Source organism: Copadichromis virginalis, linkage group LG23, assembly GCF_057382275.1.
Source record: "Copadichromis virginalis isolate Kocher_CV1m ecotype Utaka linkage group LG23, C_Virginalis_male_GT1.1, whole genome shotgun sequence".
In the NCBI taxonomy this organism is placed as follows: Eukaryota; Metazoa; Chordata; class Actinopteri; order Cichliformes; family Cichlidae; genus Copadichromis; species Copadichromis virginalis.
In genome coordinates, this window is record NC_140639.1 from 51,699,450 (window position 1) to 51,724,944 (window position 25,495).

A 25,495-nucleotide genomic window follows, 5' to 3' on the forward strand; every position below is an offset into this window, starting at 1 on the left:
AATCCCGATGAGGAGTTTGCAAAAGTACAAGGCCTGGAAATAGCAAAAACTGAGCCAAAATGTCACATTCAGTCCAAAATGATGGACTTCCTGTTGGGTTTGTGTCAATGGTCCCACTGACTTTTTTGTTCATGTCAGCATGATACACATGTGGGTCAAATTTCATTCATGTAGCTCAAACGATGTGTTCGTAGGACTGCATTTAACAACACATAGGTGGCGCTCCAGAGCCATTTTCCAATGCTCATATGTAAAACCATTAAAATACGAAATTTGTCACCAGACCTGACACGTGTGCAACATTTCATGAGTTTTTGAGCATGTTAAAGCCCTCAAAAAGGCACTTGTTTCGCCTGAAGAAGAAGAAGATGAAAGATACAGTAGGGCCTCAGTGCTCGGGCCCTAATAATAATAATGATGATGATAATAATACTAATAATAATAATAATAATAATAATAAACTGAGCAGAGACAATAGTAATTAATAATAATAATCATCATCATTATGACAATGATTATTGAAAAAAACAATACCCTATACAGAGGAACTGTATAGGATTGCGTGTAGTCTGCTGAGGAGGAACAGATTTTCATCCGGAACATTGCCACAGATATTCACTTTCCACCCGGAACGGCAAAGCGATGCACATTAAAACATGGCGGCCAACATAGAGCAAATTTTTCAAGATTTCATATTAAATAAAATCAGAGAAATTGAAGACCAGAATGAGGACAAAGCGTATGTTGTTTGTTTGTATTCTTCTATTGAGACGTTATTTGAAATTTCACTGAACAGACATGTTAGTCGCTGCTGCAGCTACCGGTTGCTGCACCAGTTGCCAAATAAAGGATGAAAGCTAACGTTGCTTAGGTTTGTTTTCAGTTAAACTGTACCGCTAGGAGCGAGGCCATTCGTGGACGCGGGAGGTCGAAAAGAAAGCCGAGAGAGTCCGTAAAGTTTAAAAACAGTTCATTAGGTTTGAAGCGGACATTTTTCTATTTAAGTCACTGCCGGTTTTAATGATAAGACTATGAAAAGAATTCGAAGCAATGATAGAAGAAACCTGAAACCTCTTAAATCTTCAACAGGCATGACTGTTAAACACCTCATCTGGATCTTATTATCCAATAAGCGGTGCAGGGAGAGGCTTCAGAATATTAGACATTTAATAAACGTTGGCTGACTCTTTCTGGTCAAACAGTAACACGTATTTTCTCTGCCTCTGTCCATCAGTGATGCTAAAAGAGTGGGTGACTGCAGTAACATGGATGGAGCAGAAAATGCCTCTACAAAGAGACACAAAGACGTGAGAAGCAGCAGTTCGCACAAGAAGCACAAAAAACACAAAAGCAAGAGGAAGAAGAGGAACCGAGAGAAGGAGAGTAGTTCAGAGTCTGGGGCAGACCTGAAGCGAAAAAATAAACACAAGTCAAGGTGATCCTGAAAGCACATGCTGCAACATCCACAGTCAGAAAACCTGTGTGCTCACGTGCTCAGCCAGCAAATATAACTCCAAAGAAAGCATGTGATAGTCTGAGAGGAAGGGGCTGGGCTCACAAAGGAACCTGTAACTTTACCTGTGCATTATGTCCAGTTTCAAAAGTCAGTGAATGAAGGGAGTAAAAAGGTTTACTACATACACGGTGGGATAACGTGTAGCCCGCAACCTAGATCGTTCAGGGGGGCAACACTACTGTACAAAAACAGCCAATAGCTTCCTGCCGTTTTACTGTTAATTATGACTGTTTAAATGTGCCTAATTCAGGCTTTATCTTTGCTTCATAGAAGAGGAACACCAACGGAAAGAAAAACAGAGCAAGGTACGGCTCTTTATTATATTGTCAACTTTTTGAGCATCGAGTGTTTACCGCAGATAGACTTGGTATATTCACAGCTGCCCTATTCTGTGGCTAATCTTTATATATGTTTTTAAAAAATATTTTCAGTAGACAATCCCCTTGTTCGTATTTAAAAGTTAAGTCACTGCTGACCAGCTGGCCCAGGCCCTTTTCAGTCTCATGTTCCCAGAAGCTGATTGGTTTGACATTGTCCCCGTCTTTGATGTCCTTCTTTAGCTACATGAAGACTCTGGTCCTTTGTACTGTATTCTAACTGCACCCTTTTCAAGGTTTTGTCTGCTCTGGAAGGCAGCATGTCTGTGTAGGTTCTCAGAGACCATGTATGTCCACTGTGAATGACCATCATTGAGCAGAGGGGGTGGCTTAAGACACCCACCTACAAAGCAGTCTTGATATCCCTTCCCAGGTACCTCAACACGCACTCGCATTTTGCGTCAGGTGACCTGATAGGTCACATGATAGGGTGAGGAAAAGTCTCCTCAACCTATTATTGATCATGTGCCTCATCACATGAGCCAAGCTGTTTAAAAGTGTGTGGGCCAGTTGACTCACCCTATCATGTGTCTGTGTAGATGAACTGACGCAAAATGTGAGTGGGCATTAGGACTAGGGATGGGTACCGATATCCGGTGCCATTTTTTTTCTGAGCTGTCATACACTCTGGATTCCAGCCAATCATTTTACCTTTCCAAGGATAGTAGGCGGGCCCAGGTACGTACGTTCTGTTAGAGCAGAGCTACAGATTAAAAACGCCCAAGGCGAAGCGGTCAAAGTCTGGCTGTACTTCACAGCAAAAGATGCAAACTCAGCAGCAACAAGTGCTTTAAGCTGATACTGTGATACTGTCAAAGGAGGCAACACCTCGAATCTGATGAAGCACCTGGCGACGCATAGCGTTGTTTTAAAAGCCGAGAAATGCGCCGTATTTGATAGCTTGCTGCGAGACCTCACACCGAGCACATCTACTGCAGGTGTGGTAAATTTCCATTAGTGAGTTAGCGCGGATCGCCCCGTGCGTGGGGCTGGACGGTGGTTATCATTTTGCAGAAAAAAAGAGACTGCTAAAAATAAAAACATGAGAGGTTTGTGTTCTCCATTCTTTAAGCACCGGCACCGTTTCAAAAGTACAGATTTGGCACAGATAAAGCCTAAACGATACCCACCCCTAATTAAGACGCCAGGGAAGGGATTTCAAAACTGGATTGTAGGTGGCAGATGGTTGGTGTAGTAAGCCATCCGCTCTGTTCAAGGATGGTCGTTCACAGTGGACATAGATGGCTTCTGTCAACTCTCTTTTAAACCATCGGTCTTCTCTGGTGTCCTCGAAAGAGCGACCTTTGACCTTTAGATGCAGACGTACAGCTGAGTCTTGTCCTGTCCAGGTGGCTCTTCTATGTTGTGCCGTGCGCTTATGGAGTGGCTGTTTGGTTTCTCCAATGCAGAGGTCTGAGGTCTACACACGTTTTCAAGAAACTGAAAGAAGTCCAGTTGCTTCTCATTCCAAGCTCCTTAGATTACGATGTCTGGAATGACTGAGAACCTACAGACATGCTGCATAACCAAACTCAGAGAAGTTGAAGAGCAAAACAAGGGCCAGGTTCAATAGTGTATTAGTAGTTTCTATTTGAGTAATGTGACAATTATCAGTGTGGAATTCTCTAAAAACTTCTTCAATACTGCTTTAATGATGTAGACATATGTCTTTTAGCCGAGTCCACAGGGGGCCATCCTTCATTAAAGTTTATATCCATAGTTTATATCAACGTACTGGTAGATCATTTATAAAAACTAACAACGAATATTGCTGGTAAATGGCTATAATCTAAGACGCGTGCTTTGTTGTCCATCTTCGGCATGTTGTCGTTTCACCACAGCAGACCCACATAAACAGCATCTGCTGTCACATCATCCAAGTGCAGTCAGACTCTGTGAGCTCCACGGTTCTCCTTTCCCATTTCCTTGTAAATTCTGTCTACGTTGCCATATGTTGTCCTGTATATGTCACATACAATATTTTTTGCTGCAAAAATATGCAGAGCTGGTAAACTGTTTTCCAGGTGGGGATCGTGAAAGTAAGTCCAGATGCCGCAAGAAGCACTTAATTGGAAAGAGGAAGAAGAAGAAAAGGAGGAAAGACGATGAGAATTCATCAGATACTGACTCTGCTTTTGTGTTAAAGCATACTAAACTAAAACGACAGGAGGAGCTGCCTGATATAATCCCAAAACAGGTGAAAACAAAGTACTTTCATTGTGGTCCCAATACATAAATCAGCTTTAGTTTCTAATACAGATTTATCCCTTTGCTTTTACTAAGAGTAGGAGAGAATTCCTTTCTCATGTTTGATTTGTCTGTAGTGTTCACAAGTAACTATGTCAAGTAGAATACACGTTAAATTTATGTACTGCTGTCCTTCTGACTGCGACTGTAGCTTGTTAGTCTGTTCTTGCAAAGTCGTCACCGTCGGACTGTTTAGTTGGACTAATTATCTTAGGAGGAGCGAGTGTCCTGCATTTGTTGGGCCAGCGTCTGAGGCGGGACATTGGGCCCGATTTAGCCCCTGCATGCGAGCTTTTATCTTTTTCATTGTAAATCTTAAGTGTGTTGATTATAAGTCTGTGTGATGATATTTTTGTGCTTGGTAATAGTAATAATACAGTAATATATTTCTGCCTGTTACCATTAGATCCAATACATAAGGCTTAATGAAAAATTCTTCAATTTTCAAATTCAAGTTTGGGCCATTTGGTCGATTCAGCCGCTGACTTTGAACCAACTGTTTGATTGTGAGATAATTAAGAATATTTCTGCTAATGGGGAGAGATGAGAAGCACAACCATGAATTTGTCCTCCAGAGTGAGACTGTGGCTGCAGGGTTCTGGTGTGCTGTCTCGAGGCATCTGTGGAAGAACGGCCTCTACCTCTCGATGAGGTCAAAAGGGTTTCGCTTATAAAAACACAATTGTTGCTTAAAAGCCGCCCTTTTTGTCAGATTTTCCTTCCTTCAACTTCGCCCACTTCCACAAAATCAAGTTGAAGACTCTCCATTTTATACACATCCAGCTTCCTCTGCAAATGCACAAGTGAATGGACTGAGACTGCAACTCTGAGGGTGGAAGTGTGTAACAGTCACACTGAAGACGTTCTGAGAGTGCATGGGAAAATAACTTCGGAGGGGAGATGGGTCAAATAAATTACATATTGATGTAACTGGGGCAGCTTTGGATAAGCACATCACAGTGAAACCTGAGTCGCCCCGTGTGATGGTGTGAAAGTGTGTGTGGGGGTTTAATGAAGCTGGTTATAAGAAAGCACTTTGTGTGGTCAAATAGTTGTTAGTTGAAAGTGCTATATCATTACCAGTCCATGCTACACTCACGAAAGAATAATGAAAATAAGGTTTCTTTTTTATTGCTCTCTGACAGGAAAACTCAAATAAAGGAATAGAAGATGAGGAAAGACGTGACAGGCAGGGATGCCATTCACCTTCACATTCCTACTCCCAGTCACATTCCTGCCCAGTGAAGAACTCTGACTCTCGGACTCGACACTACCGTCAGAGGTCTAGGACTCGCTCCAGGTGGGAAGCAAACTTTGAACGAAATGTTGATGGCTCCTCCTCTGTTTATTTTGTTATACAAACTGTTTTCCCTTCAAATCTGTGGGCTGATGATCCTAATTTGCCAAGACGGCTGCCAACAGTAAATGTACCGCATTTATTTAGTATTTATTCTACCACTCTGTAGACTTTACCTGACATTCCACATTCATGATTTGGATTTATGAACTTAACCAACAATACTTTGACATGCTAACTGGAAGATCTAGGAACTACTACCAACTTTCTTATGTTCAGCTGTCCTCCGATGAATGGTTGACCGACTCCACCTGCCTGTTTAAAGGTTAAAGAGACAGACACAATATCTCCCAGTTAATGTAAAATAAATGTTTGCAAAATAATGGCAATATTTATTTTTCCATAATAAATATTGAGTCCTTAGTAAAATTACTAGGCTTTTAATCAGGTCGTGTTGTGGCTTTTAGATTAAATTTAAAAGTTAAGCTGCTGTGTAAAATATAGACACAAACAGAATGTGGTGATTTGCAACTCCCATAAACACATTTTATTCACACTTGAAAACAGAAAACACATTGAATGTTTAAACTAAGACAGTTCCGTTTTTAGTCACGGTGGCACGGTGGTTAGCACTGTTGCCTCACAGCAAGAAGGTCCTGAGTTCAATTCCACCATCAGGCCGGGGTCTTTCTGTGTGGAGTTTGCATGTTCTCCCCGTGTTTGCGTCGGTTCCCTCCGGGTACTCCGGCTTCCTCCCACCGTCCAAAGACATGCAGCTTGTGGGGATAGGTTAATTGGATAATCCAAATTGCCACTAGGTGTGAATGTGAGTGAATGTGAGTGCGAATGGTTGTCTGTCCCTGTGTGTTGGCCCTGACATACTGGCGACCTGTCCAGGGTGTACCCCGCCTCTCGCCCAATGACTGCTGGGATAGGCTCCAGCGCCCCCCGCGACCCTGAAAAGGACAAGCGGAAGCGAAGAGAGCAGAGAGAGCAGTTCCGTTTTTATTCGGTTTTTATTTGGCTCATTTTGACTTTGGTGGCAGCAACATGTCTAAAAAAAATGGGATGGGGGAACAACAGGCTGCAAATGTACAGTGGGGCAAAAAAGTATTTAGTCAGCCACCGATTGTGCAAGTTCCCCCACCTAAAATGATGACAGAGGTCAGTAATTTGCACCAGAGGTACACTTCAACTGTGAGAGACAGAATGTGAAAAAAAATCCATGAATCCACATGGTAGGATTTGTAAAGAATTTATTGGTAAATCAGGGTGGAAAATAAGTATTTGGTCAATAACAAAAATACAACTCAATACTTTGTAACATAACCTTTGTTGGCAATAACAGAGGTCAAACGTTTACTATAGGTCTTTACCAGGTTTGCACACACAGTAGCTGGTATTTTGGCCCATTCCTCCATGCAGATCTTCTCGAGAGCAGTGATGTTTTGGGGCTGTCGCCGAGCAACACGGACTTTCAACTCCCGCCACAGATTTTCTATGGGGTTGAGGTCTGGAGACTGGCTAGGCCACTCCAGGACTTTCAAATGCTTCTTACGGAGCCACTCCTTTGTTGCCCGGGCGGTGTGTTTTGGATCATTGTCATGTTGGAAGACCCAGCCTCGTTTCATCTTCAAAGTTCTCACTGATGGAAGGAGGTTTTGGCTCAAAATCTGACGATACATGGCCCCATTCATTCTGTCCTTAACACGGATCAGTCGCCCTGTCCCCTTGGCAGAAAAACAGCCCCATAGCATGATGTTTCCACCCCCATGCTTCACAGTAGGTATGGTGTTCTTGGGATGCAACTCAGTATTCTTCTTCCTCCAAACACGACGAGTTGAGTTTATACCAAAAAGTTCTACTTTGGTTTCATCTGACCACATGACATTCTCCCAATCCTCTGCTGTATCATCCATGTGCTCTCTGGCAAACTTCAGACGGGCCTGGACATGCACTGGCTTCAGCAGCGGAACACGTCTGGCACTGCGGGATTTGATTCCCTGCCGTTGTAGTGTGTTACTGATGGTGACCTTTGTTACTTTGGTCCCAGCTCTCTGCAGGTCATTCACCAGGTCCCCCCGTGTGGTTCTGGGATCTTTGCTCACCGTTCTCATGATCATTTTGACCCCACGGGATGAGATCTTGCGTGGAGCCCCAGATGGAGGGAGATTATCAGTGGTCTTGTATGTCTTCCATTTTCTGATGATTGCTCCCACAGTTGATTTTTTCACACCAAGCTGCTTGCCTATTGTAGATTCACTCTTCCCAGTCTGGTGCAGGTCTACAATACTTTTCCTGGTGTCCTTCGAAAGCTCTTTGGTCTTGGCCATGGCGGAGTTTGGAGTCTGACTGTTTGAGGCTGTGGACAGGTGTCTTTTATACAGATGATGAGTTCAAACAGGTGCCATTCATACAGGTAACGAGTGGGGGACAGAAAAGCTTCTTACAGAAGACGTTACAGGTCTGTGAGAGCCAGAGATTTTCCTTGTTTGAGGTGACCAAATACTTATTTTCCACCCTGATTTACGAATAAATTCTTTACAAATCCTACCATGTGGATTCATGGATTTTTTTTTCACATTCTGTCTCTCACAGTTGAAGTGTACCTCTGGTGCAAATTACTGACCTCTGTCATCATTTTAAGTGGGGGAACTTGCACAATCGATGGCTGACTAAATACTTTTTTGCCCCACTGTAAGTGAAAAAAATGGAGGAAGATTTTGCAACTAACTGTATGAAACACTCTGTGCTTGATGACAGCACTGTTGATAAATATGTTTCACTGTGATATTACTTCATCCTGCAATTATGTGATTTCTATTTTTACTTGTAGCTCGTCAGAGAAGAAAGATGTAGAAGATGAATCCTTTCATTCCCACCAATGGCCTCCAAACTGGCCCAAGCCACCTCAGGGCAACCTCAGCAACACTGAAAGTAATTTACAAGCAGAAGAGTTGACTGAATCAAGAGTAATAAAACGGCAGACCTCTAACCACAGTGAAGGAGAGGAAACAGAAAAACTAGGTAAGACCTGTATGAAATGGACGTTGGTTTCCATGACTGAGCAGGTCCTGAGTGTGTTGTGATGATTGTGGCTCATAGTTCATGGGAATCAGATATCCAGGATCTCAGAATATTAAAATCTTAAATTTCAAGTTTGAGGAAATCACTGTTCAAACAGTATAAACACCATGTATCCAGGAATAATACTGTAAATCTTACTCAAAAGCTATTAACACAAATTTGGGGTGGCTGTAACAGCAGGGTCATTTAGTAGAAGAGCGAAAGCAGATCGTTGAATGAAACGATGACCCAGAACTGGTTTGTAAAAATGCTGCAGCTTCAGTGGTGTGGAACTGGTTTAGCTTTCGTGCGTCAGATACACAACAAAGCACATTATTTGGTAGAGGATGCTAGCGGGCCGTCGTTATTACCGAAACGATTTTATGTGCACGGCGCTCAAAAATCTGTCAAATGTTTCAGTACGACTTTGCTAAGCTACGAAGCCGCACCGCTTGATGGATTGTTGGAGCATTACGGCTGTCGTAGGCGGAGCCTCGCGGAGTGATACGTACTGTGCTTCAACATAATATTACCGTATTGTGTGTGTTTAACCTCTTTTTAAGTTTTGTGGATATGATACATGGTTATGTTCAGGATATGTCGGCCAGTTTCCACTTAATTGAAAGGTCGGTGCTCGAGTCTCTCGTCTTCACTCTTAAATATCTTTGGCCAAGACGCTGAACCCAACATTTTCTCTGATGAGTTCATTGGAGTGTGTGTAATAGAAGGCACTTAGTGCTCGTGCGAATGGCTGAATGAGGCATGTTGTATAAAGGGCTTTAAGGACTTGAGTAGAAAATGTAAGAACTAGCTCTGATCACATTTGTGTGGGAAATAGTGTTGTATAAAACAGTACCTGGACCCTTGTTCGCACGGCTGGGAACAGTCAGTTAGCCACTGCTGCACACAGCTGCTCCTGCGGACCTTCCTGCCACGCTGCCAGTTGGTCCTAAGTCAGCCTCACCGCAGCCTCAAGGCTCGGCGGCTGGTGGCAACAGACCCACTTCGCCATCCCGGTGTCTTGCAGCCGGCTGACATACGTGGACCTCCGGCCTTATCCGACCCTCCTGGAAAGTGGTGCAGATGGTCCTCGGAGGAGAGCCCTAGCTGGTCCAGGATGCCTTGTGGGAAGACTCAGCGCTACCACTTGGGCTTCCCCTAAGAGCAACGGGAGCAGCCGGGGAGCCGACTCCTCTGCCGGCCATCGCCTGGAACACCTCCAAGAAAGCTTGGAGGTCCACACAATGCTTCTGCTTCTGATGCACTGCCACTTAGGGCAGGGCAATATGGCCAAAACTATTTATCACGATATATATTTGAAAATTTGCAATATCGATATAACTGACAATATAATTGACACTAGACAAAACACTTTACAACTCCACAACTTTATTAGTGCAAAAACCCCATCAATGTATTTTCACTTAAACAAGCAGCTGTTTTTTATGTGCATTAAAGTTATATAAACATGTAACAGTGCAAATTCCTCGCTGACAGTTTAACCAAAAGGCATTTCCAGTGGAAACTGGCCGACACATCCTCAGCATAACCATGTATAATATCCACACAACTTAAAAAGAGGTTAAACACACACAATATGGTAATATTATGTTGAAGCACAGTACGTATCACTCCGCCAGGCTCCGCCTACGATAGCCGTAATGCTCCAACAATCCATCAAGCGGTGCGGCTTCGTAGCTTAGCAAAGTCGTACTGAAACATTGTTAACAGATTTTTGAGCGCCGTGTACATGAAATCGGTTCGGTAATAACGACGGCCCGTTAGCATGCGCTACCAAAAATAGTGCTTTGTTGTGTATCTGACGCACGAAAGCTAAACCAGTTCCACACCAGTGAAGCTGCAGCATTTTTACAAACCAGTTCTGGGTCATCGTTTCATTCAACGATCCGCTTTCGCTCTTCTCGTTCTGCGTCACCGCCATGCTTTATCGGTCATGTGCGTATGAAAACAAAGGCACTGCGCATGCGCGTTTTACCCAAATTCTATCGCGATATTTCATTTTCTTATCGTTGCCCAACATTTTACCGGTGTTACCGTGAACGGTTTGACATGGCCCAGCCCTACCGCCACCTACTCCCGGTGTATTGCCACCAGCTCAGACCCAATCTTCGCCAGTGCCTCCACCGGCTGCGGGGGTTGGGGCTATGACATGCTGGTGTCCTGGGTTTCGGCTCCACCCAGATTCTTGTGCAAACTATTATTTTATGTTTTGCACTTTACAGTGCTCTGCTCTCTTTTCTCTGCGATTTCCGCTGCCAGCTCCTCCACCTCCAGCAGATCTGATCAGATATCCCCCCTCTCTCGCCCCAGGCGCTACTGAAATAGGGAAGGCATGATTAGATGATGCTCGCCAACTGCGAAGACCAGCCTCCCCTGATACCACACCTTGAACCTGCTGCTTCACTCCTCCCCTGCAGCTGAGCCATCAGCCTCAACTTGCCACACATACACACTATAAATCTGGTGATAATAGAGATAACTTGAAAAATGTCATTTCCTCTCTAGTCTTACAGACACATACACAGTTTTATTCTAAAATACTAGAATAAAACTAAAATAAATACTTTGTAATGTCCAATCAGTGCTTTGTGTTATTAATAGGTGTGGCTTTTAATTTAGATGTATTTGGGTTTTTTCAAGCTGTGGTCTTTGTCATGTGATTTTCTAAAAACTTCAGCTTCTAGTGCATCCACGTCCGTGCCAAGCCAGTCCATATCTGCTAAACATCACCTGAGCACTGAGCCTGGCTTGCTTCAGTGCAAGGCATCAGAAACGTCCTTTCCTGCAAATGTGAAATCTGCTGGAAAGAAAAGAAAAAAGTCACCACAGAAGAAAAAAGAGGAGAAGTCATCAAAGAAGCAGAAAAAATCCAAGTCACCACGTAGAGGCTACAAGAGAGAATCTAGATCCACGAGCCCTTCACTTAGGAAGAGATCACGCTCAAGGTAGGTCAGGGGGTGGAGTGTGTTTGCGCTGGCTTACTTACCTGGAGATAATTTATCTGCATTTGAGAAGCATGATCACACCTCACACACGCCTTATGGTTCTGTTCTATACATGACATCCATACACCAAATAGCCCCATGGACCCTCCCTCCCTTTATTCATTCACCTCTCATTAGTACACGGGAGTCTGCCTCCAGTCTGCATACTGCTAGATTGTGTTTAATTGTTAGCAGTAGTATTCATCCATTGCTTATAATTTATCACTGCTCTTGCACAAAGAATTTAAACATTGAAAAAATCCTGTTGTTTGGTAAAGTAAAGCATTAATTTCACTCAGTGAAAGAGGACAAAGCTTTTAGTGCTAAAATAGACACAAAAATACATTTGTGAAATTGAGTGTGTGCATTTGTGTGTAGATAAGGCATAAAATAGTGCTGCATGAATGTGTGTGTGGTGGTTTGAGTGAACAAAAAAGCCCTATATAAAGTTTATACAGACCCATCACAGTAGAAATGACTGTCATAGTAATTTTAGGCTTTTAATCGTTTCTTTGGACTCTTCCTTTTCCAGGCATCTTTAACACGTTTAAAAAACTAGCATTGAGTGCACGAGTTTGAGTTCAAGAACTGACCCCATATCCCACTGCTCACCATTGGTGCTAGTTTCAGTCGTACATAAACAGTGCGTGTATCTTAAGGCTGGGAAACCTGCAGTCAGCTGAGACTGAAGAAGTCACTTGAATGAGTGACGAAACGTTTCTCCCACTCAAAACATCCAGATCAACAGAATCAACTTTTGGGAACAACCTGAACTGCTTGTCAGACAAATTAGCTGCTTACCTTGGACAACTCGTCACGTCCTGCTCTCCTGTCCAGCCCACAGACTGTCTTTTCAGAGAACCTGTTACAGTGGAGCCTGAGCCCACAGTGAGTGGAGCCTGAGCCCACAGTGAGTGGAGCTCTGAGCCCACAGTGAGTGGAGCTCTGAGCCCACAGTGAGTGGAGCCTGAGCCCACAGTGAGTGGAGCTCTGAGCCCACAGTGAGTGGAGCTCTGAGCCCACAGTGAGTGGAGCTCTGAGCCCACAGTGAGTGGAGCCTGAGCCCACAGTGAGTGGAGCTCTGAGCCCACAGTGAGTGGAGCTCTGAGCCCACAGTGAGTGGAGCCTGAGCCCACAGTGAGTGGAGCTCTGAGCCCACAGTGAGTGGAGCCTGAGCCCACAGTGAGTGGAGCTCTGAGCCCACAGTGAGTGGAGCCTGAGCCCACAGTGAGTGGAGCTCTGAGCCCACAGTGAGTGGAGCCTGAGCCAGATGTGTAAAGCTATTTCACTGAGTGAAGCCACCCACTGGCAAAAACATAAAACATGTTATACTTGTTCACATTTTATAAAATTAAGTTTACTCAGTTGACTTGAGGAATGATGCGTCCTCATTATGATGATTTCTTTCTAAATCATAGAAGCTGTGTTATTCTGTACCACAGATTAATGGTTTCAAATATTTCTTCAGCATTAAAGTAATCCAGTGACACTTGTGTGTATTTCCACTCAGTAAACAATAGCTGTTGATACTTAATTCACTAAACTTTATCTTTCAAATTGTAAACAAATGCGCTTTAGAACAGCATTTGTCGCTGGCACAGTGTAACTCAGTTTAACACAGTAATCTGAAGTGTCCATCAAAGTGGCCAATCACATCAGGAGCCCATCCTCCTTTGGGCTCTGCCTCCCGACAGTCAAAAGTAAGTTTATTCACGTGAGCAGGATTTCTCTCTGAGTGCAGGGAGGTACCTGCAGGACCCTGAAACTGTAGCAGTGCATGCAAAGCAGACGCCCGTGCGTGTACGATGGCGTCAAAGTCATCCTGTTCCACAGGACCACGGCCTCATTTAGAGGTGGCAACTTGCTTCCCCACAGTTGCAAATGCAGTTTGCCTGATTATGTGTTGGCAAGAGTGTTCTGATGAAACTAGTGCTTCCTGGCCATTTTGCAATCACCACATTGTCTTCATCACATCTAGTTTTTCAGTCCATGGAACAGAATCATAGAGGAGGGTGCCCAAAATATTTATCACAGTTGTAGCTGTACACAGTGGTTCTTGAAAGTTTGTGAGTGCTTTTATTACATTGTAAAGTTTCACCTATGAATATTTGTATACAGATGTTGTTTAGCAGTTGGTTTTTTGAAAGATAAATGAGACTGCATGTTGCTTTGTAGGTCAAGGGGCCGCAGGCCACGGCGGTCACGCTCGCGGTCAGTGTCACAAAGTCGGCGGAGGGTTGCATACAGCCAGAGAGACCGTTGGAAGCGTGAGCCGAGCCATTCCCCTGTGCTAATCCTACGCAAAAACAGGTCGCCCTCACGGAAACACGGCAGCTTGAGCAACAGCCCTCACCGTATCAGTGAACTGGGTCAGATATTATGAAGTCACTCGTGTGAATGTAATACGTGCCATTTTTCCTTTTTGTTACTTGTATTTTGGTGCTATTGTATATAACAAAGAGGAGGCTGCTGTCATAAAGTAACTGTAAATAAGTTAGCGCCTGATTTTTACTAGGTGCCAGTTTTTACTAGAAAAAACCTCAAAAAAATGAAGTAAACCTCTTGTTTACTTCATTTTTTAGTTGCTCACCTTTCCTTGTCAACTTGATGCTTCCCCCCCCCCCATGATAAAGCTCAAGTTTAAATACTGTGAGAACAACAGGAGATTCAATGTTGTACTCTATCATGAGTCAGTACCAGTAAATATATGTGGGATCCTGTATGTTATGGGGTGGCTGTGAACTCCAAGTTAGTGTGAATAGAAAAAGTGCTTGTCTGAATGATGAATTAGGCAAGTAGTATAAAGCACTTTGAGTCTGAGTCCATTACCTCTGAAAGATGATGGTTATATGTTGCTTCTGACTATGTGATCATCACACTAATTCCCATTAATTCATTTTGTTGTGATGATTTACTTGAGATTACAATTTTCTTATCTTCTTTACCGCTAAAATCATATGCTCAGATTTCTATTTTTAAAAAAGGAAAATAAAACTGTATATAGCTGTTAGAAACTTCATATTATGTATTATGTCTAAAAAATGTAAGATTTATTTTTTTGTTTCTCAGATAAGGAGCAGTTGTTGGAAATTGCTAAGGCCAATGCTGCTGCCATGTGTGCCAAAGCTGGTATGCCTATCCCTGCTAGCCTGAGATCCTCAGTGCTTCCCCTGGCTCTGCCAACAATGGCTATGAATGCTGCAATGGCCAGTATGACTGCTGGTAGGAATTTGACTTTCCTCTTTCCTGCATGATTTTTTCCTCCTGTTATCACTAGGGATGGGTATCGTTTAGGTTTTATCCTATACCGGTGCCAAACCGGTACTTTTGAAACGGTGCCGGTGCTCAAACGGTGCTCGAACCGGTGCTTAGAGAATGGAGAACACAAACTTTGTCCTAAAACCTCTCATGTTTAGCTGTTTTTTTGTAAAAAGATAACAATGTTAGCCTTTTCTGCAGCTATAGGACATATATGCTATCTCTCTATCAAACAAGAAGACAGGTAGACATGTAACTACGACGGTGTTTGCTAGTTCACCTTACATGCATTAATGTAATAACGTGGTTAGCCTACTCAGCGTAAATTACACACGAACAACATGAAGCTACTCACGCAGAGAAGAACGGCTGCTGCTGCATCATCATCCATCTGCTCTAAAAGAACGTACGTACCTGGGCCCGCCTACTATCCTTGGAAAGGTAAAATGATTGGCTAAAATCCAAAGTGTGTGACATGTCAAGAAAAAAAAAAGCACAGAAAAAAAGCACCGAAATGTGCGCTGCTTTTCGGTCTGGTTACTACCGTTTATGTCAGAACACTGGATACCGTTACCCATCCCTAGTTACCGCTGCTCCATCGATACAGATTTGGTCATTTCCTTGAGGGGACTGTTTAACTTAGTTTGAATCTGTCTGTTTGGAATGAAGTTGTAATTTATCAAAATGTACAAATACAGACATCCAGTTGACTTCTTTCTTCAACAGTAAACTGCATCTCTAATAAAGTTGGGCAATTGGACGGATATATTGACTATAGGCTGAGCCTTTCACCAGTCGTTTTTTACAAGAGCGATTTATTTATTTATTTGCCCATGAGTTGGTTTGCTAATAATGTTGGTTGAAACTAAGAGAAGCAGTCAACGGAAAACATAATAGCGCTGTTTTTAGCACTATAACTGTGTTTATCTTATCACACACTCGACCAAACAACAAATACAAAATTAAACAATAAGTAAGTTAAAAATCCAAATGTCTCTTCCTGCGAACATTAAAAAAAAATCTGATGTAATGTTGAGTTTTTTGTGTGCTTTGGCTCATCTCAGATAAATAAATAAATGAATGAATAATCCACAAAGTAGCAATATTAATACTGAAACAAGAAAAGAAGGTAAAATATTCAAACAAATCTTATAAATTCTAAACGTGCATGATTACGTTGCTCCGCCCATCGAAAAGTCACCTGCGTGAATATATCACCTGTTGTCATTTATTGGACTGACGATTGTCGGTTGGAAACTTTTCAAATATCACCTAACCTTAATCCCTGATGTCTTTTCTTGTGTGTGAGTAGTTCTACTGCTGATGAGTAAGTTTTCTGGAGCAAAATAACCATGAAGGTCAAGTGAAGTGTCGAGTGTGTTGAGTCAATAAAATAAGTACTATAAGCAGAATTACACGACTGAAGCTGAAATGTTCGAATATTATTTGAGTCAGCTGTTGTGCTTCTTATTCACCGATTTGTGTGTTTTGCCGTGTCTCCTCTCACTTGTAGCCACTGTGACAGCAGCCTTGACTAACATTGGCACTTTGTCGTCACTGGTTCCACTGCCTTCCATTATGCAGAAGCCACCCGTTGCCCCTGCCCAACCCAACATCGCTAATTTGGAGGAGGTGAAAAGGAAAGTAGCAAAGCAAGCGAACAGCATTAGCATTAAAGAATTTACTGACGTAAGTTTCATGTTTTCTATGTATCAAAACAACTAAAGTTAGTGCAAAGGACAGGCCATCGTATGCCAAAAGAAAACGGTCACAAGCTGAACAGGCAATGAGTTAAAACACTGAAGCACTCCATGATCCTCTGTGATCCAGGCCCTTGTGCATGCTCACATAGCAACGATGAGCCTGATACTTAAAAATGATTTTGGATTTAGAGCATGGATTTACATACATCCAACAGTTGTTGTATAAAATATGAGCTGATTCAAAGAGGGTCAGGTGGGATTTTCTTTTCCAGATTTGGTTAATGTCATAGAGTGAGCCTTACATTAAAGGACAAGTGCATTACGTTTTGTTAAAGCTCTGCCGCTCTACCTTTATAGGTGGAAAGGTCTCTGTCTGCTTACATACAGGATCCTACTCAGATCATAGCAGTTCTAAAGTACAGTTCTGCAGTGTTCTGTAACAGCCATGGAGATCTGCAGCCTGCAATGTGGAAAAACAAGAGCGATGCGTCGTAGTTACATAGCTTACTCTTTATATGTGTGTGTGTGTTTGCAGAAATGCAAGATGATTGCAGACAGTACAGAAGAGCTGCCAGTGGCAGTGCCTCATGTTTCAGATGAAGAGGATGATGAGAAACCTTTTGGAGGAGCAGCTCTACGAGAACCAAAAGCAATCACCTTCAGTGTTAATGTAATATGCACACGTGCGCTGCATCGTGTCTGTTTTAAATGCAGTTAGACCCAGAAATATTTGGACGCAGTTTTCATAGCTTAGTCTTTGTACACCCACAACACAACACATCTGAAATGCAGGAGCTGAAATACCAATTAGATGCAGACTTAACTTAAATATAAGTGATACAGCTGAAATGTTACGTGAAACTTTTAGGATTTACAATCATTTTGTTACACAATCCTTTCATTTCAGAGGTTTATTTATCTTGGATATTTTAGGAATTCTTTACAGGCATTAAAATCCATTTTCTCATCAGGCCAAGTTCGCATGATTGGCTCATTGCGGAGTATGCTGAAGGTTATCATCTGTCTGTGCGATTCATTTAACTGAATCTGAGCTGACAGTATGTCCCTATACACATGACCCTGTCATCACATGCAGGTTTCTTTGTCACACTGTTTTCTTCCTGTGGTTCTGGTGTGAACTGTGAACTGATTATCTTAGTTTCAACTTTCTGAAGAATGCTATCCCAAAACTGGGCAGATGTTTTGAGTGGTTTTTCTGTTCTTGAGCTGATGTCAATTATATAACTCAGTTCAAATTCCCAGATAGGGAATAATATGGTGAAAGTGGGAGTTTCAGAAGAGCGAGGGAATGAGACTCGCTGCCGTTTGGATTTCACAAAGAGGATGTCAAACATCCGGTAATTTGCAAAACATGCAGCAAAACTATTGCTGCAAAAGGTAGCAGTACCTCAAATGTATTCCACCAGCTGAAAAGTCATAGCTTTGTGAGTCTTTATGTTTGACTTTTGCTTGGCTCATTTTGGGTTTATTTTTGATGGCCTGGCACATTCTCTGTGGGCAGGGACAGGAGGAGAGAAGCTGCAGAGAGGCATGTAATGATGGGGTCACCTGGTCCTTCATAGGGTTTTTCTGGTGGATATAGTCGCAGTTGTGTAATAAGTAACTTTTTCGAAAAAAGAAGTAACCATTTCCAATTTTTGTCCAATCAGAACTCAACAGTTCGTCCAGCAGTCCGTAGTGATGCAGGCATGGCCAAGGAGTTTCCAGTGTCTTCAGGAACACAGCATCGTAAGAAGGTATGAAACTCGTTTTTATTAGACTGAATAGAATCACTTCCAGTGTGCATCTCAGTGCTACGTTTCTGTTCCACTTAACCGGGATGTCTGAGTTAGCATCTTCCTTTCTTTAGGTCAGCAGGGGGCGTGGCCATTTCAAAACCATAATATTTAGATTTTGCTGCCATTTTGCTGCTTTCAAGTCATCGTCTTGTTGCATAAACAACATAGTAACGGACTCTAGCCTTGAATTTTCTTCTTAAATTTTATTTATTTATGATTTCTTTACAAAGTTTTCAAGGGTTTGAGGGGCTGAGATAAAAGCACGAACCCCCCCAACATGCTTTATGGTAAATATGAGGTTTTGTTGTTGGTGTGCAAAATCTTTTTTTCTCCCAAACATGTGTTGTGCATTTTTGTTGAAAAGTTAAGAATACAAATTTTTATCTGTCCCAAGAATTGTGTTGCAGGATAGTTTGTGGGAGCAGTAACCATGACTACGACGGTGTTCTTCCTTAATTTTGTTCTTTTTGTTGTTGAATGAATGAACATCTTTGTGGATCTTACTTTGTGGTTGTGGTGGGAACTTTGCAGGATGTCGAGAGAACATTTAACTTATTTGTCTTATTAGGAATTGGTTTCCATCTCAGGAGACTTTTTGGGCTTTCGAGTTTAATGGATATTTAATATTTTTTCTGGGGCCATGGTCGAGGCACTTTTCACACCATCAATATCTCAACAATATTCTGTTTGTTTCTTCATCTTGGGACGATCACATGCAGACATTTACAAATTTAAAAACCACAAAAAGAAAAATGGGGTAATGCTGTATGAGAAGAAAGGTGCACGGTGGCAGACGTCTCAGCCTGTAGCTGGTGGTGCATTAGATATGTCAGTTTGCATCCTGATTGATCCACAGGAGCAGGGCACCTCTCAATACCCCCCAAAGAATCAGCTGTCCTGACCATGTTCGTCATTTGAGTTCAGGAAGTTCCTCTCAGGTCACCATTACCTCGTTCCCAGTGAAACACAAACAGATACTTCAAATCTTTTATTCCCTTGGCTATTAGATCACTTAACTCTGACACACTTAGATTGACTTCTTTGTATGATCGTTGGTGGACACATTTCTATTTTTGCCTGTGATTGCATGAGCAGGTTGTGGCTAAGCTGCAAATGAATTGTCAGAATCAATAAAATGATCTGAATCTGATCTATATGAACAGTAAGCATTGAAACAATTCTAGCTTCAGTTTATTCTTTGAGCTGCACTTTGTATTCCACAGAATAAATGTCTCCCTTTAAACGGATTAATTGCAGGTAATTATCAAAGAAAATGTCTTTTAATATAAACCCATAGTTACTTATCTAATGTAATGTGTTACAGGAAGGAGAGGGACTGGGTGCTTATGGAGAATGGGTGCCAGTTGACAAAACAACCGAGAAGGCTGCTGTTACAACAAAGGCCCAAACAAATGTTCTGTCAGCAGCACCCTCCTCCTCCTCATCATCATCAGGGGAAACGGCAGCGGTTTTGCAGGAAGTTATTGAACAGCCAGCGTTTGTGACAAACAGTGACAAAGTTTTTCCTGACCCACAACTGCAGGTGAGAAATGAGATACAACAGAAGTGAACACCTCTCACCTTTTTAAAGATGATTTGGGCGATGCTGGTGAACAGTGCATGGAGTAAATGTGATTGTGTGATTCCACTATGCCAGGCATTACAGTGTTTAGTTGGACAAAATCCACTGGATATCCTGTACTAATGCTAGCAAGCTCAACCAGGTCTCTTCTTCCAAGAGGTGGATTTACCACTTATCTGAAAGGAAGTTGGAGATAAAATTCTTAGGCTGAGTTTTTTGGAGTGTTTGTATTCTTAGTTCTCCTTAGTTGAATTATCTAGTTTGTTTATATTCTCTTGTTGTTCCTACTATGCCTTCCCTTTATTCCCTGTGCCTTCTGGTGTCTTTCTCGCTGTTTGTTTCTGTCTTTCTTCACTCTTCCCATATTTAAACCCTCAGTTTGCTTCTGTTCTTTGTTGCATTTTCCTTCATGCGTCCTTCCTCATGTGTTTCCCCAAAGAAGGTTTCGTTTAACATAAAATGCAAAACGATCCAAACAGTATGTTGTTGCCATTTGCCTGGACCGTGATTTGACAGTGTTTGTCTACAGTGATGGGACAAGATTACTCCCGTCCCACCAAAGACGTGCTCTGAGGGAAGGCACAGAGACATTACTTTTATTGGACTGGAAAGGTCGCTGTTTTTAAAATGCGGCTTAATGAGATGCTAATTAATGTTCAACTTTGACAATATCAGCGTTGAAACAGATTTTGTGTGGTGAAGGCAGAGCTGACATGAATTTTCCTGGAAGGATCTCTGGGGATATTTTGTCTTGCTGTGTGGGAGAGCTCTTATTTTTACACTGCCTGTCTGTGGGAAACATTGTTTAAATGCTTTACAAAAGTTAAATGAAGTATGTAATTGAAACATAGGGTGCAATTTTTTTATGTGGTTCGAGATTTTATCTTCTCTGAATTGTTGAACTGCTGTGTTTCCACACCTTCTGATTTATAAGCACTAGATTTGGTGGCAGGCTTGGATTGATTTGGAAACCACAATTCTGCACATAAAGTGGCTGAATTTGTAATGTTGTTATTGACATGTAAAATGAGAAAATGGAATTTAAACAGTTTCTTGAAAACACTTCCCAACGCTTTAGTCTTTAACGAGGTAATCATCAGTAAAGTGAAGTGTTTATGAACAAACAGGTGAGCAGAGATTTCTAGATAAGTGGGGCCCTGGAGTGTGAACCAGCCAGCAGTGGGCTAACACAAAGTCTCAGCCACACAGCTGCCAAACCTTTGACCAGTTAAGAGTTACCAATGAACCCAGTATGCTTGTATTTAGGGTTTTGGAGGAAGCTTCGTTTTTTTATTCAGTTTGCTTTTTTCTCCAAATTACAGGTAAACGGATAAACTAGCTGCAAAACAATTGAATGGTTTAAGATATTTTTGTATCACGGACTTATTCAGACTGTAAGAGTTTAAAACAACTCTAGTTTGGGTCTTCTCTCCTTCTTAACCCTCAAACCTGTGTCTGACTCTCTCTGTTTTTCTGTCTCTCCAGCAAGTAGACATCACCCAGGCTGTAACTGAACGAATCAAAGCTCAGAGGCGATTGGCTGAGAACCCCTATGACATCAGTGCCATCCGCATGCTCACCCGAGCACAAGAGCAGGTAATAAGTCTCAAAAGAATAAACGTTTAAAGCAGCTAACGTGCTCACCATAAAAACTTTATATTATTAGCAAGATGCTATAATAGCAGCATAATCACACTGTATCACCACTCTGGCAGCCTCAGTTTTAGGTGCAGCATGTATATGTTGTTCTGGGTTTCAGCTCCTAATATCATCTTTTTTCAATAAAAACAAAACATGGCTTTTCTCATTTTGTCAGGTCAGCATTTTGTAAAACAGGAAAATGGACAAAAGATACAAAAGCATTTCCTTCTTTCTTCATCTTCTTCATCCGCTTATCCGAGGTCGGGTCGCGGGGGTAGCAGCCTAAGCAAAGAGGTCCAGACCTCCCTCTCCCCAGCCACCTCCTCCAGCTTGTCCGGGGGAATACCAAGGCGTTCCCAGGCCAGCCGAGAGATATAATCTCTCCAGCGTGTCCTGGGTCTGCCCCGGGGCCTCCTCCCGGTGGGACATGCCTGGAACACCTCGCCCAGGAGGCGCCCAGGGGGCATCCTTGCCAGATGCCCGAACCACCTCAGCTGGCTCCTTTCGATGTGGAGCAGCAGCTGCTCTACTCTAAGCCCCTCCCGGATGGCCGAACTTCTCACCCTATCTCTAAGGGAGAGGCCAGCCACCCTTCGGAGGAAGCTCATTTCCGCCGCTTGTATCCGCGATCTCGTTCTTTCGGTCACTACCCACAGCTCGTGGCCATAGGTGAGGGTAGGGACGTAGATCGACCGGTAAATTGAGAGCTTCGCTTTTACACTCAGCTCCCTCTTCACCACGACTGACCGGTGCAGCGTCCGCATTACTGCAGCCGCAGCCCCAATCCGTCTGTCGATCTCCAGCTCCCTTCTCCCATCACTCGCGAACAAGACCCCGAGATACTTGAACTCCTCCACTTGGGGCAGGAACTCATCCCCGACCCGGAGTGGGCACTCCACCCTTTTCCGGCTGAGAACCATGGCCTCAGATTTGGAGGTGCTGATCCTCATTCCCGCTGCGTTACACTCGGCTGCGAACCGCTCCAGTGCGAGCTGGAGGCCCTCACCCGATGAAGCCAACAGAACCACATCATCCGCAAAAATCAGAGATGAGATTCTGAGGCCACCAAAGCGAAAGCCCTCCGCCACTTGGCTGCGCCTAGAAATCCTGTCCATAAAAATTATGAACAGAACCGGAGACAAAGGGCAGCCTTGGCGGAGCCCATCACCCACCAGGAACGAGTCCGACTTATTGCCGGCAATGCGAACCAAGCTCTTGCAACGGTTGTATAGGGATTGAATGGCCCGTAGCAATGGGCCAGACACCCCATACTCGCGCAACACCTCCCACAGGACGCCCCGAGGGACACGGTCGAATGCCTTCTCCAGGTCCACAAAACACATGTAGACTGGTTGGGCAAACTCCCATGCACCCTCAAGTATCCTCGAGAGGACAAAGAGCTGGTCCAGTGTTCCGCGACCAGGACGAAAACCGCATTGTTCCTCCTGTATCCGAGGTTCGACTAGCGGACGAACCCTCCTCTCCAGCACCCTGGCATAGACTTTCCCGGGGAGGCTGAGGAGTGTGATCCCCCTGTAGTTGGAACACACCCTCCGGTCCCCCTTCTTGAAGATGGGGACCACCACCCCGGTCTGCCAGTCCACAGGTACTGCCCCTGATCTCCACGCAACATTGCAGAGACGTGTCAACCAAGACAGCCCTACAACGTCCAGAGCCTTCAGGAACTCGGGGCGGACCTCATCGACACCAGGGGCTCTGCCACCAAGGAGTTGTTTAACTGCCTCAGTGACCTCGCCCCCGGAAATCGGTGGGTCACACCCCTCATCCCCAGACTCTGCTTCCTCCCCGGAAGACGTGTCAGTGGGATTAAGGAGGTCCTCGAAGTATTCCTTCCACCGCCCGACAATTTTCTCAGTCGACGTCAACAGCGCTCCGCCAGCACTATACACAGTGCAGGTAGAGCACCGCTTTCCCCTCCTGAGACGCCTGACGGTTTGCCAGAATCTCTTCGAGGCAGTCCGAAAGTCTTTTTCCATGGCCTCTCCGAACTCCTCCCACACCCGAGTTTTTGCTTCAGCCACTGCCCGAGCCGCATTCCGCTTGGCCTGTCGATACCTGTCGGCTGCCTCCGGAGTCCCACAGGCTAACCAAGCCCGATAGGCCTCCTTCTTCAGCCTGGTGGCTCCCTTCACCTCTGGTGTCCACCATTTGGTTCGGGGATTACCACCACGGCAGGCACCAACCACCTTGCGGCCGCAGCTCAATGCAGCAGCTTCGGCAATGGAGACGCTGAACATGGTCCATTCGGACTCAATGTCCCCAGTCTCCCTCGGAATGCTGTTGAAGCTCTGCCGGAGGTGTGCGTTGAAGATCTCGCGGACTGGGGCCTCTGCTAGACGTTCCCAGCACACCCTCACTACGCGTTTAGGTGCACCAGGTCTGTCCAGCGTCCTCCCCCGCCACCTGATCCAACTCACCACCAGGTGGTGATCAGTTGACAGCTCAGCCCCTCTCTTTACCCGAGTGTCCAGAACATATGGTCGCAGGTCTGGTGATACGATTACAAAATCGATCATCGACCTACGGCCTAGAGCATCCTGGTGCCACGTGCACTTATGGACACTCTTATGTTCGAACAGGGTGTTCGTTATGGCCAAACTGTGATTAGCACAGAAGTCCAATAACAAAGCACCGCTCGGGTTCAGATCAGGGAGGCCGTTCCTCCCAATCACGCCCCTCCAGGTCTCGCTGTCGTTACCCACGTGAGCATTGAAGTCTCCCAGCAGGACAACAGAGTCTCCAGGTGGAGCACCTTCCAGCACCCCCCCCAGGGACTCTAAGAAGGCTGGGTACTCCGAACTGCCACTCGGCGCATAAGCGCAGATGACAGTCAGGACCCGTTCCCCGACCCTAAGGCGCAGGGAACAAACCCTCTCGTCCACCGGGAAAAACCCCAACGTACCGGCAGCAAGCCGAGGGGATATAAGAATACCCACCCCAGCCCGCCGCCTCTCACCAGGGGCAACTCCAGACTGAGACAGAGTCCAGCCCCTCTCCAGGAGACTGGTTCCAGAGCCCAGACAATGCGTAGAGGTGAGCCCAACTATATCTAGCCGGTACCTCTCAACCTCACGCACCAACTCAGGCTCCTTCCCCACCAGAGAGGTGACATTCCATGTCCCTATTGCCAGTCTTGGCAGCCGGGGGTCGGTCCGCCAGGGCCTCCGCTCCTGGCCGCCACCCGGCTCACAATGCACCCGACCCCTATGGCGCCTCCTGCGGGTGGTGGGCCTGCGGGAGGATGGGCCCATGTCTCCTCTTCGGGCTGTGCCCGGCCGGGCCCCATGGACTAAGGCCCGGCCACCAGACGCTCGCCCTCGGGCACCCTCCCCGGGCCTGGCTCCAGGGCGGGGCCCCGGTAACCCTATCCCGGGCAGGGTAAACTGTTCCCTCGATATTCTTTTCATGGGGGTCTTCTGAATCGCTCTTTGTCTGGTCCCTCACCCAGGACCGGTTTGCCATGGGAGACCCTACCAGGGGGCAAAAGCCCCCAGACAACATAGCCCCTGGGATCCCTGGGACACACAAACCCCTCCACCACGATAAGGTAGCGATTCAAGGAGGAGAAAAGCATTTCCTGTTCAGTGTAAATGGTTCTTATAGAGTGCTTTGCTGCTTACACAACTTGCCTCCTTCACCCATTCAAACACATTTGCACAAGCACTTTGTTCCATGCGCTCTAAGTGCTTTCTACCCAACAGTCACACACATTCGAGCAACTTGGCGTCAGTATGTCGCCCAAGGATGACATGCAGACCGGAGCAGATGGGGGTCGAACCACCAGCCTTCTGATTAGTAGATGGTAAAAATGGTAAATGGCCTGTATTTGCACAGCGCTTTACTCAGTGCATAAGGACCCCAAAGTGCGTTACACTACATTCAGTCACACACACATTCACACACTGGTAGTAGGTGATCTGTCCCTGGTGTACCACTGCTGAGACGTTACTCACATATTAATACTTGTATAATGTTGTAGCTGG

The 25,495-nt window shown here is 44.5% G+C and overlaps 1 protein-coding gene across 4 annotated transcripts in view; it reads left to right on the forward strand.

Annotated features, from left to right (window-relative positions):
* The first annotated feature begins 631 nt into the window (after positions 1-631).
* The window catches only part of sonb (SON DNA and RNA binding protein b), a 30,839-nt gene continuing 5,975 nt past the window's right edge, over positions 632-25,495 (forward strand). The window contains exons 1-14 of one of the 4 annotated variants that reach the window (XM_085447857.1): positions 632-739; positions 1,235-1,435; positions 1,787-1,821; positions 3,918-4,090; positions 5,286-5,440; positions 8,274-8,464; positions 11,202-11,469; positions 13,684-13,877; positions 14,578-14,730; positions 16,280-16,455; positions 17,005-17,139; positions 18,140-18,226; positions 19,593-19,811; positions 21,336-21,446. In XM_085447857.1, coding sequence (XP_085303983.1) covers positions 657-739; positions 1,235-1,435; positions 1,787-1,821; positions 3,918-4,090; positions 5,286-5,440; positions 8,274-8,464; positions 11,202-11,469; positions 13,684-13,877; positions 14,578-14,730; positions 16,280-16,455; positions 17,005-17,139; positions 18,140-18,226; positions 19,593-19,811; positions 21,336-21,446 — 2,181 coding nt within the window. In that variant the 5' untranslated portion in view covers positions 632-656. Of the gene's footprint in view, positions 740-865; positions 978-1,010; positions 1,136-1,234; positions 1,436-1,786; positions 1,822-3,917; positions 4,091-5,285; positions 5,441-8,273; positions 8,465-11,201; positions 11,470-13,683; positions 13,878-14,577; positions 14,731-16,279; positions 16,456-17,004; positions 17,140-18,139; positions 18,227-19,592; positions 19,812-21,335; positions 21,447-25,495 lie in introns of those variants that run through there. The other 3 variants (XM_085447858.1, XM_085447859.1, XM_085447856.1) reach the window with 3 other exon arrangements.